The sequence below is a fragment of the Rhinatrema bivittatum genome, chromosome 5 (genome assembly GCF_901001135.1).
Source record: "Rhinatrema bivittatum chromosome 5, aRhiBiv1.1, whole genome shotgun sequence".
NCBI lineage: Eukaryota > Metazoa > Chordata > Amphibia > Gymnophiona > Rhinatrematidae > Rhinatrema > Rhinatrema bivittatum.
The window spans coordinates 238752031-238766931 of record NC_042619.1 but is presented as its reverse complement, the minus strand read 5'-3'; the positions used below and the strand labels follow the sequence as shown (position 1 = coordinate 238766931).

At 39.0% G+C, this 14901-nt stretch overlaps 1 protein-coding gene across 7 annotated transcripts in view; it reads left to right on the top strand.

Annotated features, from left to right (window-relative positions):
- Nucleotides 1–14901, top strand: part of SON (SON DNA binding protein) — a 236639-nt gene that overhangs the window by 203371 nt on the left and 18367 nt on the right. For all 7 annotated transcript variants that reach the window (XR_003857026.1, XR_003857024.1, XR_003857027.1 and 4 more), the window contains 2 exons: nucleotides 645–824; nucleotides 12149–12259. Coding sequence is in view for 3 of the 7 variants with exons in the window: in XM_029603546.1 (XP_029459406.1) it covers nucleotides 645–824; nucleotides 12149–12259 (291 nt within the window). In the remaining 4 variants the exon portion in view is untranslated. The remainder of the gene's footprint in view (nucleotides 1–644; nucleotides 825–12148; nucleotides 12260–14901) is intronic.

The following is a 14901-nucleotide window of genomic DNA, read 5'->3' as shown; positions in this document are numbered from 1 at the left end:
GGACCAAATCACCTTGTCCCCCTAGACATGGAGTTATATGGTCACCCTATCCCTAAATGAGTTGTCTTTAGATGTTGTTAATGTCTCTGTGCTTGGTTTCATGTAAAGAGTCTTGTGTAGATTGTAACATGCTCTAGCTACTTATAAATTATCCCCCCTGAAAATTTTGATATGAGAGGAAAGGTAAAATGGGAGTGAGAAATTGATATTTGTTAATAGCCTTCATGCTGCATCCAGCGGCACATATATGTAAATGGAAGCAACAGAGGCAGGAGTAATCAATTCTGCTTCATCCATCAATATATTTGATGCAGCATGAAGGCTATTAACAAATAAAGAGGATTTAAAAAACAGCCAACAAGCTAAAAGAAATTAGAAGTACAATGAAATAGGTGGCAAGAGAAACACATAAGTCAAAATAGACAGCAATGTCCCTTTGATCAAACCAGCATGTAAATGTTTTTAACAGACAGGTCAACAACCTCCTGGCATTGTATTTGTAAAAATAAAAAAATCTGTTTTACAATGAAAATACACTGCTTGCCAGTTTACCAAAACATGCTATAATTGTGTTCTGGAGCATTGATGTAAAGTGCACTCTGTGTAAAAATTCCTGACTTGAAAAACATTTTCTTTTCCATAAGAATCCGACGATAAAGCCAGCACCAAAAAATCAGGTCACTTTGACGAAAGAATTCCCAGTTTCATCGGGCTCCCAGCATAGGAAAAAGGAAGTGGATGCCGTCTATGGGGAGTGGGTCCCTGTGGAGAAATCTTCGGAGGAAAGCAAGGATGATGTTTTTACCACCACACTTCCTCCACCGGTGAGTGTAGCATGCTGGTACTTCTATATCCTGCTCAGTTTGGGACTCAGTTTCAAGCTGCTTGAAAACAATTAACTTACGGTTAGGACTTCTCGTCGGCTCAGCAGAGTTTTCCTAGGAGTCCCAGCCATCATGTGACTGACACCTAGAGGTGGAATTCAGGATGCAGAGGGAACTTGTAGTCTGTGGCCCCTGGCTGAGGATTGTCACTGCAATAGCTGAATTATAGAGGGCAGAGATGGGTGGAAGTGGAGAAGCTGAAAAAAAAATCCCAGGAGACTAAAATAGGGACAAAAGACTACATTTTGGCAGTAAAATACTCAGGTTTTCCACTTTCATTAATGGTTTATTCCAGCACAGAAGTGGAAGAAATTGTAACATTTAAATATTCACTGCATTTCTTTTTGAGTTTCAAATAAAAGGAAAATGCTATTTTGTCAGTAAATATACAGTCCCTTGTGTTTGTAGTATTGCAGCACTGAAGCCCATCAGCATAGTCCTGTTACTGCTGAAGCTCATGGGTCTGCTGTCTCGTCCTCTCTGTCCAAATATTTTCCTCTTTAAAATGATAACCAGGTCTGTCTGTAATTGACCAGCCCTGCCAGAGCAGACATGAAAGGATTATTTCCATGACAGGATTAATGCTAAGCAGAATGTTTCTCCTACCAGCCAGGACCACTCTGCTTGCTACCTTCTCTGGAAACTAATGAAATAGTTCACCAGCTGTTCTGTAAAAAATAGAGCCCTGCAGGCCACATGTTCTCATTTCAGTTGTATTACTATAATGTTTGGTCTGCTCCAAACACTTCCATCAGTTGAGAGCATTTGACATAGGGACACTTCTGTCAGGGTCCTGTACTTTGTGTATTCCTTGCTGCCTAATCTTCTGCTAGGCTCTGTTGGCCTCTTCTATGTGTGCTACTCTCTGATCCCTTGCTGGGCAACGTTAAGATACCTACTTTATGATATGGCAAGACACTAGGTCTTAGAGTCTGTAGGCCCAAACTTAGGCTTGAAAACAGGAAGGAAAATAAGTTGTTATGATACCTGTGCAGACTGAAAGGTTTAATAGGAAAAAGAAAAACTAGGAAATGATTCTTTAAAAGATACTAAAATCTGCCAAAAAATTACAATGAAAGTACATCTTGAAAACTAAAAAGAAAGTTCAGTGTTTTGGTGCAAATATAATATTTTGACTTATGGGCAGAACCTAATCAAGTGTTGGGAGAAAGTAGTAAGGTTAGCCCTCAAAAGGGTTTAAACATATTAAGAAACCAACAGAAAATGATAGTATGCCAAGGCAAGGAGCTGACCCAGCAGGAGCTTACTCTCTGCCCTTCCTGACATGCATATTCCAGCAAAGAAGTCTCTCCACCGAGTTGAACGGAACCATTTTTGGCCAAATATAAATGACTTCACCACCATCAACAAAAGCATGTTCTTGGAAAAGACAATTTGCTTGTTTTGTTCATGTATGCATTCTTTATAGGTTGTGATCCTTTTTATCAAATCATCATCAGAATTACCCAAAGATTATATATACGTACTTTCCAGGCTACCTCTCTTCTGGAAATCTCCTGTCATCTTTGGGTAAGTCTTGAGCTGGTTTAATAAAAGGGATCATAAACTGCAAAGAATCCAGTTTTCTCAAGGACCAAGAGCATCATTAGTTTGGAAGTACCTCTGCAAAACATAGCAATATTGCAAAATGTAAGCATTTTCTAGATACCTAGAAATAAAACCTTCCTTGGCTACATTAATATCATAAAATACAACTGACTAGTATAAATATCACATATCCTGTGTATCCACAGTACCCAAAACAGTCAGCCCCAGTGCATTACGGAGATGATTTTTCCATTCCAAATTGCCTCATAATGTACTGAGGCTAAGCCTGTCTTGGGCCTCACGCTCCCCACAGCAGAATGCAAACAAACCTGCCAGCGGGACCGTGATGTTTTATAGGACCTTTCAAAGATATCTTTGTATTGGTTTTAAACTGTGTTGTGGGCCTTCCACTCCTTTACCTCATAAAAGGAAGGTGGGTGCTACAAGGAAGACATGCAATACAATCCAGTGATTCTCAGCTTAAACCTTGAAGCATCTAACAGATTTGGTTTTTAAGGTAATGAAATTTTCCTTTTTATTATTCTGAAGGGATGCTGGTATCTCATGAATTTATTGTGGATATCCTGAAAATCTGACCCTTTTGGAAGCCTTTTGGGCTGGAGTTGAGAACCACTGCTTTAATCCTCAAGCATAAAATGGAAAAAAAAAACACTGCATGACTGTGGACATTTTAACTAGAATTTCACCATTACCTTCCTCTCCCCCTCCCCCAAAGTCCTTATTGATTAAATGACTGTGATGTTAAGTGAGGTGTGGAGCATTTGCAAACTGTATATAAATTCTGCCATTTTGGCATTTTTTTGTTTTACAGTTCTAGAATTGTTTGAGGAAAGTGGATTAACCGTAATTAAAAAGCTGTTGCCAAAACACCAGCATTCTCATTGGCTGAAGCCCCTTTCTTAATGGCCTGACAAGGACCAAAAGCTGCCAGATCCTGAATTCTGACTGGTTACAAAACGGTCATTAATGAACTCTTAAGGACCAATTTTTCACAGCTACAGAACGAGCTTAAGAAAACCATCTCCTGTGGAAGTCCCTGATGAGCCGAAATAATTCAGATTTCCAATGCGCAGTACCGTTCAGCAAAGCAGTGGATTGTACATTTGCTGAGAGCTCAACAGCTGTTCAGCCACTGAGAATCAGCTGCTCACTTCATACTATAACAGCAGCTGCCCAGTTTCTAAAGGAGGAAAAATACCCATTGCAAGTCATTGGAAAGTTCACTGTAACACAGGCTAGAGCAGCAGTATGAAGGAAAACTTTTTATAGTTAATTTTGTGGCACTTAAAAACATGCATGGCTCACATGGACTACGGCATTATTGCTCTGCGTTTCCTTATTTTCAGAATAAACACTCACTGAGGTTGAATCTTTCTTTTCTAAGTGCATCATGCTATAATAAAGTGCTCATTGTATTCCTGCCTTGCTCTGATGCTATGCTGGCAGCTGCTGGGCTGTCTATCCCAAGAAAAAAAAAAAACAACAAAGATTTTTTTTGCAACCCTAAGTCCCAAACTTTTTTTTTTTTTTTTTTTTTTTACATTAACAACAGGACATCTTGGAAGGGAAAATATCATCATTTGTGGTCCCCGTCCCCCCTCCCCCCAACTATCTCTCTTGTATCTAGAAAGAGCTGAGTACTTAAACATTTCTGACTTCAGATGTAACAACCAATACTGATTACAACAAATCATCAAGGTCCCATCCAAAAACCCTGTAAATAAAAACATATCTTTATAAATTCAAAGAGCTGTTTTATCAAAAACCTTTTCCAAGGCATATAAATGAGTGGGAATTGTAGCTTTGTATGCCATTTCAGTGATAGCGAGCAATATAGAAGCTAAGAAACAGCTGACTTTTCGTGTAAACACACACAAGCTCCCTTCTTAATATTGTTTCTGAGAAATGTGCAATACTGTGTTCAGACAGGTTTATATTTTTGCTAAAAGTTGGTGCAGCTGAAGTATGTTTAGAGGTAGAGAAAGTTCCCCCGCAATCAGGATGTCTCAATAATTCAAAATGGTTTGGTATTACTGTATCCAGTAGATAGGGTAAATCTTTCCAGCCTACTACCCCAAATACCATTTCCTCTTTCAGCATCATCCTACTTAAGTGACTTCCAATGTATTTCACGTATTGTATTTTAACTTTTTAAGAACGTTCAAAATCCGAAAGACTGTCTATGAACTAATTTCATTAATTCCGTTTGCGCTCCCTATGCATAATGTCCCTTGTACTTTATTACTTTCAGATTTGTATTCAGAATAAAACTGAATTTGACTTCTGAAAACTGCAGTTGTCGCTCTCCATTTCCTAAAAATGTCTCTCCTCCCATTTGTTTATTTCACTATTCTATCTCCAGTACCTTCCTTCCCCTTTCTCAGCCAGATTCTGATGTAAATTGATCTCTCCAGTCACTTTTCCATTAATAAATGCTACCCTAGGTCAGATGGGTCAGTTCAACAGGCCCATGACCTAGCAATAAAACAACTCTATTTACAGTCAGTACACACTGCTCAGGAGTTTCTTGGAAAGTGGCCAGGAAACTTCATGCAAAGCAGTGCAGTCTTCAGTAAACACTTAGAGGTTGCCTTTAGAAGCACAAAAACATTGTAGCTTTCTGTACTGTACATAAAATGCAGTGAATCGCTAGATATTTACAATATCCAATGAACTTTTACAATATAATTCAGCAGTCAGAAATAAAAAGAAAGGTAAGTACTCTCACAGCTTTTGGGTCATAGCAGAAAGGAAGACAGAGAAAGTGATATGATTCCCTCTCCTCAAAGTTTACTTTCTGTTGCTGTTTTCTGTTCAAGTTAGGACATGATCAAGTTAGGACATGCTTGGGTAGTAAAGTACTCTGCAGGTGTTAGAAACATATTAGAGCAGATTGTTGAGAAGCTGGAGTCTGTGTTAGGAAAATCGTATATAAGCACACCATAAAAAGGGGTAGAAAAGCCTTCCAATAATATTTAGCAGTACTAAAAGGCTGCAGTGAAATTATCCCTTTAACTCGTAAACTCCCTCTCATAGCATAAAGTGTGCAGACACAGTTGATGGAAGATCTTTCTAAATACTGTCCTCAGTGTCAGACATGACCTTGTCTTTTTTTCTCCTTGTTGATTACCTCTTCAAATCCTGTTTTAAGCCTCTCTTTTCTCCTTTGCCTTAGAGTGCTAATCTTGACCTGATCTGTTCATGTTGTTTTTTTAATAATTGACTGTATTACATATATGTATTAACACAATGCAGTTGTAAATCATTTTGAGATGTGTGCATAACGTGTGTGTATATATCTCTAGCTCTCTTTATCTATATCTGTATCTATATCTACACATACAACCACATGGAGGGTAATGTACATTGTCTAGTCTCTCATGTTAAGCGTACTTATTTACCTGTAATAGATGTTCTCAGTAGACCGCAGGGCAGTTCAGCCACACAGTGGGTGGTGATGTCATCCGAAGTGCTATCAGAATTCAGAAAGACCTAGAAGTCTTTCTGAGCATGTCTGGGTGTTCCCACGCTGCCTCCACTGTGCAAGTCTACTTGGTCAATTCACAAGCTACATTCCAACTCTGTGGAAGGCAGATGGGATTATGTGGCTGAATTGCCCTGCTGTTTATGAAAAACATCTGTTACAGGTAAGCAAATTTGCTTTCTTTGTGAGCAAACAGGACTTAATTCAGTCACACAAGTGGAGATTCCCAAGCTATTACAAGGAATAATTGTATTTCTTGAAGATGTGTCTAAAGTGTGGCAACCCGTTGTTGAGAGGAAGAAGGTAGAGTTGAAGGATGCAGTTAAATAGGCTTTTAAATATTGCTTGGCTAAAGACACTATCCTTAAAAGGGTCCTCCTCACGATAGTAATGCCTAATAAAGATATGGATAGAAGACCATGTAGCCACCTTGCAGAATTCTTGAATGGAAGTTGAACAAAGATGCACTAGGGTTGTAACAAACAGCTGACAAGTTTTTCTATAAAGTTTAGATCTTTCCAAATAGAATAATAAAGCTCTTCTGTAGTCTAAGATGTGAAGGATTTGTTCACCTTTGTTAGAATGAGGTTTCAGAAAACATGTTGGCAGGTGAATCTGAGAATCCACCTTAGGTAAAAACGTAAGATGGATTCCTAGAGCTAACCTGTTTTTGAAGATGTGTGTGTGTCACTAAGGCCTGGCAATTGCTATTAAAATAATAACTTCCAAGAATTGAGAGCCACAGCTGCTAAGCATTTGAAGGGAGGATTCAGTATTTGAGAGAGTACTATATTTAGATCCCACTGAGTAAGTGGGACTCTTATGGCAGATGAAGATGGTAAAGGCCTTTAATGAATCTTGCTGCTATCAGATGTTGGGAAACTGGAAGACTTTTTAAATGGTGATATGCTGCAATAGCACTCCAGAGTATTCTGATTCAATTTTGATCTCAAGATGCTGAGAAGATATCATAAAAGGGCAGAAATAGAGCAATTAAATAGTTCCTCCTTCTGTGACATACACTATTTGAAAAATCGTTTCCATTTCAAATTGTAGAAACATCTGGTGGAACACTGTCTTACTACCTTAACTTCCAAGGGTTGGTGTATAGTCTGAACTAGCCTGCTTTCAACATCCAAGCCATAAGTGTCAAGGATGGAAGGTTGGGGTGAATAAGTGTTTCATTGTATTGAGTTAAGAAATTCTGTAATATTTGCAAACATAATGGTTGAGCAATTGCTAGCTGTTGAAGACAGGAAAATCAAATCTATTTTGGCCAGAAAGGGTTTATTAGAATCATGTTTTCCTGGTCTCTTCTTAACCTGAAGATTGTCTTGGACATGAGCAATGGTGGAAATACATACATTAGTTCTTGATTCCATGGAATGTAAAACAAATCATGTGAGAGGGAGTCAGGTGCTGGTCTTTTCGAGCAAGAGAGGAAGTTTTTGGTCAAATGGAGTTATAAAGAGGTTTGTGTGTGGAGTTCCCCAGAGTTGAAAGAGATACTGCACTAGTCATAGGGTAGTAAACGATGACTCAAGGAATCTGCCAAGACATTGTCTTGCCTAGAAGTGAATAGCATTGAGGAATATTTTTGTTGGAATTGCCCATTCCATATCTTGCATGCTTTCTCTTACTCTGTATTTAAATAATACATAGCTATCTGATTGTCTGTTTGAACTTGAACTACTGTTCGTTCTTCAGCCACAATTTGAATACTAAAAGAGCTTTAAAAATGGCTTTCCATTCCATATGATTTGTGCACACTCCAAGTTCCTTGAGAGCAAACAGTGTTGAGATGTGCTCCCCAATCTTGATTGGAGGCATCCATAGTCAGTCCGTTGCTGAATTTGCCTTTGGTGAAAGGATTGACTATGAAGAAGATTGATAGGATGGGTCTACCAGTTGAATGAGTGAGGATATCTGATTATAAGGATTCTGTGAGACCTTGATTACAAATGCTGCTTCCATCAGAATACTAAGTTACCATTAAGCTGCTCTGATATGGAGACGTGTAAAGAGGGTCATGTGAATTGTAGCTGCCAACTGGCCCAACATTTCCATGAAGGATCTGGCTGAAAATGAAGTTTAACTGGACACTGAGTGAACTATGCGAGTTAGTGTGCTTACTCTTTGAAAAGAAAGAAAAGTCTTTCCCTTCAGGGTGTTTAAATATGTTCCTATGAATTCTAGTTGCCATGTCAGAGTTAGATTGGACTTCTGGAAATTGACAATGAAGCCCACAGACAGGAGTGTGTGAAAAGTGTAGGAAGTTGTCAGGTTGACCTCCTGCTCGATATTAGCCAGTTGTCTAAGTATGGAAAAACCAAAACATTTTTTCTGACATGGGCTGTAACCACTGCTAGGCACTTTGCGAAAATTTGCGATTGCTGCTCGATGGAAGGAGAGTGCACAGTACTGATAGCAATTCTGTGCTACTGTGAAACGAAGATATTTCTGTAATTCGCATGAATTGCAATATGTTTGAATGCATCCTTGAGAATCAGGGTTGTCAGTCAATCATGGATCTCCATGTGAGGAAGGATGGTGTCTAGGAAATTATTAACCTTCCACTCATGAGGTATTTAAGTTTCTTAGATCCAGAATAGGACGAAAACCTCTTGACTTCTTTGGAATAAGGAAATATCTCGAGTAAAATCCCTTATTCTTCTCTATCAAAGAGACTGGCTCTATCGTATTGGCTGCCAATAAAGAGATTAGTTCCTGTTGCAGCATCTGAAGTTGCATAAGAGACACTGAATAAGGGGCCAGTGGAGTAAGGGAAGGTAGAGTTTGAAAGTATAAGCGATAGCCTTTCAGGATTATTTTGAGCACTTATCAGTCAGTAGTAACAACGGACCACTGAAAATAAAAAAAAAAAAAAAAAAAAAAGGAAACCTTCCATTCACTGGAAGAGCTTCAGAAGGATAATTTATTTTGTAGTTAAAATTTGGACCTTGATCTTTGAGTGGGTTGAGCAGACTTTGCTTGGGTTTTTTTCTCTCTTAAGATGCATCATGCTTTGTTGTTTTTGCTGAGCTTGTTGCTGTTGCAAGTTTTGCCTCTGGAAAGGGTATAGTTGGTACTTTCTACGGTGTAATAGAACTGCCTTCTGTAAGTTCACAAAGGCTATTTCCCATGAGTAGGTTGTTGCTCAAAAGTGGCTGCTGATAATGTTTGGAGGGTTGAGCAGCACTTTTTTTTTTTTTTTTAATAAGATCAACAGTCTCCTTAACTTTGTCCCCAAACAAATTATCTCCTGAACATGGGATGTCTGCAAGTCTGTGATGAATATCTCCTCTTAGGTCTGAGGCTTTCAGCCTGCCTCCTGTTATTATGGCAGCAGACCTTGAACCTTATTTCAAAAACATAAGAAGATCGTATGAGGTGTTTTGGGCATTCTTTTATTTCATTCAAATGAGTTGTAAACAGATCTTGCATGTCTGAAGGAAGCTAACGTATGACTTCTCTTATGTTTTGAAATTATTTGAAACTGATGGGTTGAGATCCTGCCTAACAACATAGATGACTGGAATATTTTCTTCCTTGTATTGTCACATAATTTGGCATCCTTACCTGAAAGAGTACTAAATGTAGTTTTGATCTTTTTCCCTTTTGTTATGGCTTGGACAACACTGAACATTATACTTTAAGTCTAGTTTCCTGGCAACTGGAAGAGTAGAAAGATGGGCCTGCCATCGTTTAAAGTGAAGTTTCTGAAGGGTTTTGTGGTTTGGAATGGCAATAGCCAGTTTACGTGCTTGAATATATATTAGAATCCCAGGTATGTCCTTTCTTTGAGTCTCTGTCTTCATCCAATTTAAAGGATATGTCTGCTGTTTTATGGAGAAAAGACAGATATGTACTTCTAGCTGGCTCTAGGGAAATCTGATTCTTTTATGGAATGAAGAGAGTCTGAATCATAAGTTGAACAATAATTTTATTCAAAAGCAGAATGGGAGGAGCCTCATTTCTTGAGGAGATAGAGCTGAGAGACTTTTCATGATATTGTTATTCCACCTTCTGAAAAAGAGCAATAGTAGACTAGGAGTCTAATTGGGCAGATAGCTTCTCCAAAATGGGTGAAAGAGATGGAGGAGTGGATGGAATACTCTTCATGCAGTTATGGACAAACTCCAAGCAAAGTATCTGCATGAATAGATGGCATTCAGTTGATGGAAGAAGTGGTGTCCAATTCTGGCACCATGATGGGAGGACTGGATTTTCCTTCAGGAATCTTTGGCACAGAATTTTTGCGTCAAGACGTTGTCAGTTCGGTGCCAATACAGCCACTGTAGATGGATTTGAGACTCAGTGCCATAGGTTGATGGCTCTAGTGGTGAGTTGGCATGGTGAATATTTTGGGAATGTTTCAAATTCTTTAGTGCCAGTGGAGATGATATCCTTTATTTTATTGTGCCCAGATTTTGAAACTGAGAAGACTGTGACCTTATTTTCCTAGGCGCTGGTCTTTCTAAACTCATCCTTCCCTCTGATAGGAAAGCTAAGTGGAATTTCTAAATGAAACTGTGGGGACATTTGTCCACGTGCTGCACATTTACTCACATCATTTGAAAGACCCAAGCAGCAGAAGCAGGCATTTACAAGTTAAAGGTCAACATCTTATGCTTGCACTTGGTGCAAGGCTTGAAGGGCTTTTTATCCTGACATTCCAGAATACGAAACGTAAAAAAAAATAAAATAAAATGAAAAAAAGTAAGAATCACGCTACATTTTTCCTTTTAAAGAGACTCACGAAGTGAGATTTAAAAACTAAAAAATAAAGAAGAAATTGAAGGAAAAAATATAGAAAAATGCAGAGAAAAATCAATGAACAGTAAGAATGAGAGCAAATATCATTACACCTCAGCAGAAAACAAATGATTGAGGAGCCTTGTAAGGGTGGCAGCAGCACAGGAACACCCACACATGCTCAGAAAGACTTCTAGATCACTCAGAAATCACTGTCAGATGATGTCACCCACTTGTGTTGCTGAATTCAGTCCTGCTTGTCCATGGAGAATAATTGATGCATTTCCTTTCTGAGATTTGTCCTTTGAACTCAAATTTTATCTGTATGCTTCTGGTACTTACTGTTACATGATCAAAATTGTCTTTATATTAGCAGAAGTAGTTTTACTACTTTTTCCTATTGTTAATTGCCCTTTTTAGGCATTTAAAGAAGTATTTTCCAACACTCTTCTAAATGCACACCTAACTGGGTCTGGTTTTTAGTATATTTGTAATGAATATGCATGAGTTAGATTTGCATACATTTGAAACTCAGTGTTTGCAAATCTATATCTTGCATATTCATTGTGGCAATCCTGAAACCTGACTGGCTAGGTGTGTCTCCAGGAGAGGTTTGGGAAACACTGATATAAGGTCATTGATGCTTAACTTTTAACAGAGTTTGAAATACCAGGGGTCTCAAAATCCAGTCCTCAAGGAATGCAAACACGTGTGGTTTTCAGGATAACCAAAATATATACATTTTTCATAAATGAGCCACTGCATACAAATCTCATGAATATTCATTGTACATATGAAAACCAAGCCTTTTTAGGTCTCTGTTCACCTCATGTTTGCAAAGAAAATTGTATTCAACTCCTCGAAATGACTATCAAATTATTCTAGGCTAGATTAGTCTTTTGAAGCTCTGTTTTTAGGAATCAAATGATTTTAATAATTTAATTTCAAGTATAGAAAATCTGCTTGCTTTAGGGGAAGGAGGGGAAAAAAGTTTGAACCAATGCTCCTGTTCCTTCCCATTCTCTCTCAGGACTTTTCATCAAAGAGCTCTCATGGCCAGTCTCCACTGGTTTCTCTGTTTGTCCTTCTATGCTTCCATCTATAAGTTGAGTACTACAGCGCCTCCCTGAGGCTGACAGCAGGAATTCTACATTCTCACTGCTGTTTGCAGTGTTGGTCTTTGGTTGGTCACAGAGTGTAGCTTTGTGTAATACATGGATGCCTTCTTGACTGTTAGCTCTCCAAACCTCAGGAACAAGCATTTCATTTCACTGTATTTGAGCTGTCCCCCATGTCCCATAAAAATAAATAAATAAATAATCGTAAATGGATAGTTTTTTTTCAGGTCACATCAAGATCACATGCAGTGGTCAGACTTCAGGGCTTGTACAGTGTGTCTCTGCCTGAAGAATTTTCTTTGTGAACCGAGACATGAGGTTTTTCTCTTTCTTTCTAGTCTGTGGACATTTCTGCTGCAATGACCAAGCGAGCTGCAGCTCAGAAGAGGCTCACAGGAAATCCGTTTGACATGGTGGCCTTGTGCCTGTTAAATCGTGCACAGGAGCAGGTGTGTTGGGAGTTCCTTCTACAAAACAGCACCCAGAAATGGTAAACCCTTGTTGGCTGAGTCCAGGTCAGCTTATTGATACAAAATCAGATTGAAGAGGTTGTGTGTTTTTTTTTTGATAGGTGTTAACTGTAGGACATTTTTTCTTTTCATTCAACTTTCCAAGGTAAGGGTACTTGAGCGAGTCAGATCCCGTCTAGCTAGTGGTTGAAAGCTCTACTTGTGTTTCAGTAGGGGTTTCTCACTGTGCATGCTCTCATCCATCCATCATGTCTCGGTTCAGTCACATAACTGCATTATAATGTGATAATGAAACAGATGTGCTAGAAGCCTTGTGTTTTAATTTCTTTTGAAAGTTGCACTTTTAAGGCTGAGCAGTTTGAATTTTTTTTTTTTTGAAACTTTCTTTATTCAGATTTTTCAATAATGATACAAACAAGCAGATAAACAGCAACGTGAAGCATCATAACAAATTCCCCTTAACAACTAAAAAAACCCCCAATAAAATAGTGCTCTTTCCCTCCAGTTTGAATTTTTAAAGCTTAGTTTTCTGCTTAAAGCTAGCAATAAAAATATTTCCACTGTAGTACTCCTTTTGTTTCTGGCCTTTCAGGGGGTAAATATGGGCATAGGTGCTTATTCTGAAACTTTCAAATTAGCTTTTGTTCTTTGTTGTCACTCTCCTGCCTTCTCAGCTCTGTGGTTTGTTTTATCTCTTGTCATACTGCTTGTTCTTTCCCTGTGCGATGTTTGTCATTCCGAACTTTGCTAGGGCTGGAGGTTAAGTTACAGAGCTCAGTTCAAAGAGAGGGCTGCAGCAGCATTGCAAGTAATCCTATCATACAAAATGTCTCAGCAGCATGAAGAGGAAGAGCAGAAACTGGGCAAAGCAGGATAAAAGTTAGAGCCATAAATAGTGAGAGCAGAGACAAAATAAAGGGAAGATGCTTATATAAGGGAAAAGTCAGGAAGCTACTTAAAAGAAGAAATAATTGTTACTGTAACCTGCACAATCCTCTGTGTTCGTGAGGGCCTCTGCAGTATCTTAGATGTTCTTCCTCCCACTGTCAAGTGTATTTCATATAGAGGTTTGCATTTCAGAACACTAAAGTCCTAGTCCAAATTATCTTATTCTCCAGCATACAAACATAACCCCATACGCTGACATTCAATCAGATAACAATTCTTTTCAACTAATGCACTGGTTAGATGTTACATAACACTAGTGCTTAAGTTCTACTGGACCCCCCAGGCATTTCGTTTTCATTTAACTGAGATTCCTCAATAACAGATTACTTCACAACATGGAATAATACTCACTATAGCAGATTGAAGATCTCTAAATAAAGAAAATCCAATTAGGCTTTTGTGGCGTAAGCTCCCACATGCTCTACAGGGCGCCAGATGCATTAGGCTGACAGAGCTCAGAGAGAACATCTACCTTCTTTTGCTCCAACTGGTGAACTCTCAGAAAACAGAAACTCTCTCTACAGGGACATGTTCAATCCACATGGGCTGAACTATTGTTGATTTTAGCAAAGGGGTTACTATTGTTAGTATGGGTTACATTACCATTAAGTACATTAGCAGGAAATATGCCAATGTGTATTTTATGCACATCTCTATATATAGAAGTGTGATAACGTGGGAGCAGTCTTTGGCTTTATAAGGATGCCAGAGGAAAGAATAGTCTGGACTCCAGCCCTTTCTCCACAAAATCAGTTTTATTATTTACAGCATAACAGAAACTGGTAGAAGGTCTACTTGCCTAAGCAGTTCTAAATCAAAAGTTACAGCACTAGGTCTTTATAAGACCAAAAGAAATTGCCATACTGGGTCAGACCAAGGATCCATCAAGCCAAAAATCCTGTTTCCAACAGTGGCCAATCCAGGCTACAAATACCTGGCAAGTACCCAAAAACTAAGTCTATCCCATGCTACTGATGCTAGTAATAGCAGTGGCTATTTTTTGTCAACTTAATTAATAGCAGGTAATGGACTTCTCCTCCAAGAACTTATCCAAACTTTTTTTAAACCCAACTACACTTACTGCACTAACCACATCCCCTGGCAACAAATTTCAGAGTTTAATTGTGCATTGAGTGAAAAAGAATTTTCTCCGATTAGTTTTAAATGTGCTACTTTCCTAGCGTGTAGCCAGATGGACTCAGGACCAGTGGGTTATGTGCTCTTCTGCTAGCAGATGGGAGACTGAGTCAGATTTCAAAGCTGACGTCATCCTAGATATACCTCTGCAGTGACCTCAGCATCTCAGAATCTCTCGGTCACCTAGCAGATGCGGACGCTATCCCACACACTAGCACAGTGTTAAAGAATGCCCTTTAAGGGATCTCTCCTGTTCAGAAGCGAATTAGAAAAATTAGCCAGCAAGTGGGGCGAATCTCCAGTGCCTCAGCTACAGTAAAACAGGAAAAAGATTCCAGCATCCTTCTCCCAGAGGAACCTAGGGGCAGAGGCTCCCAATGCTTTCCACCCTACAGGAATTCATTGTTCTAGGTATCTCGTCCCTCCGGAGGAGCCCAGTCCTTTTGGAACTGATAAACCAAGAGAGGAACAGGTGCAGGGGCAGGCTCGAACAGAGCTCCCCAATGAGAATGGGCCAACCCATCCACAGGAAGAGG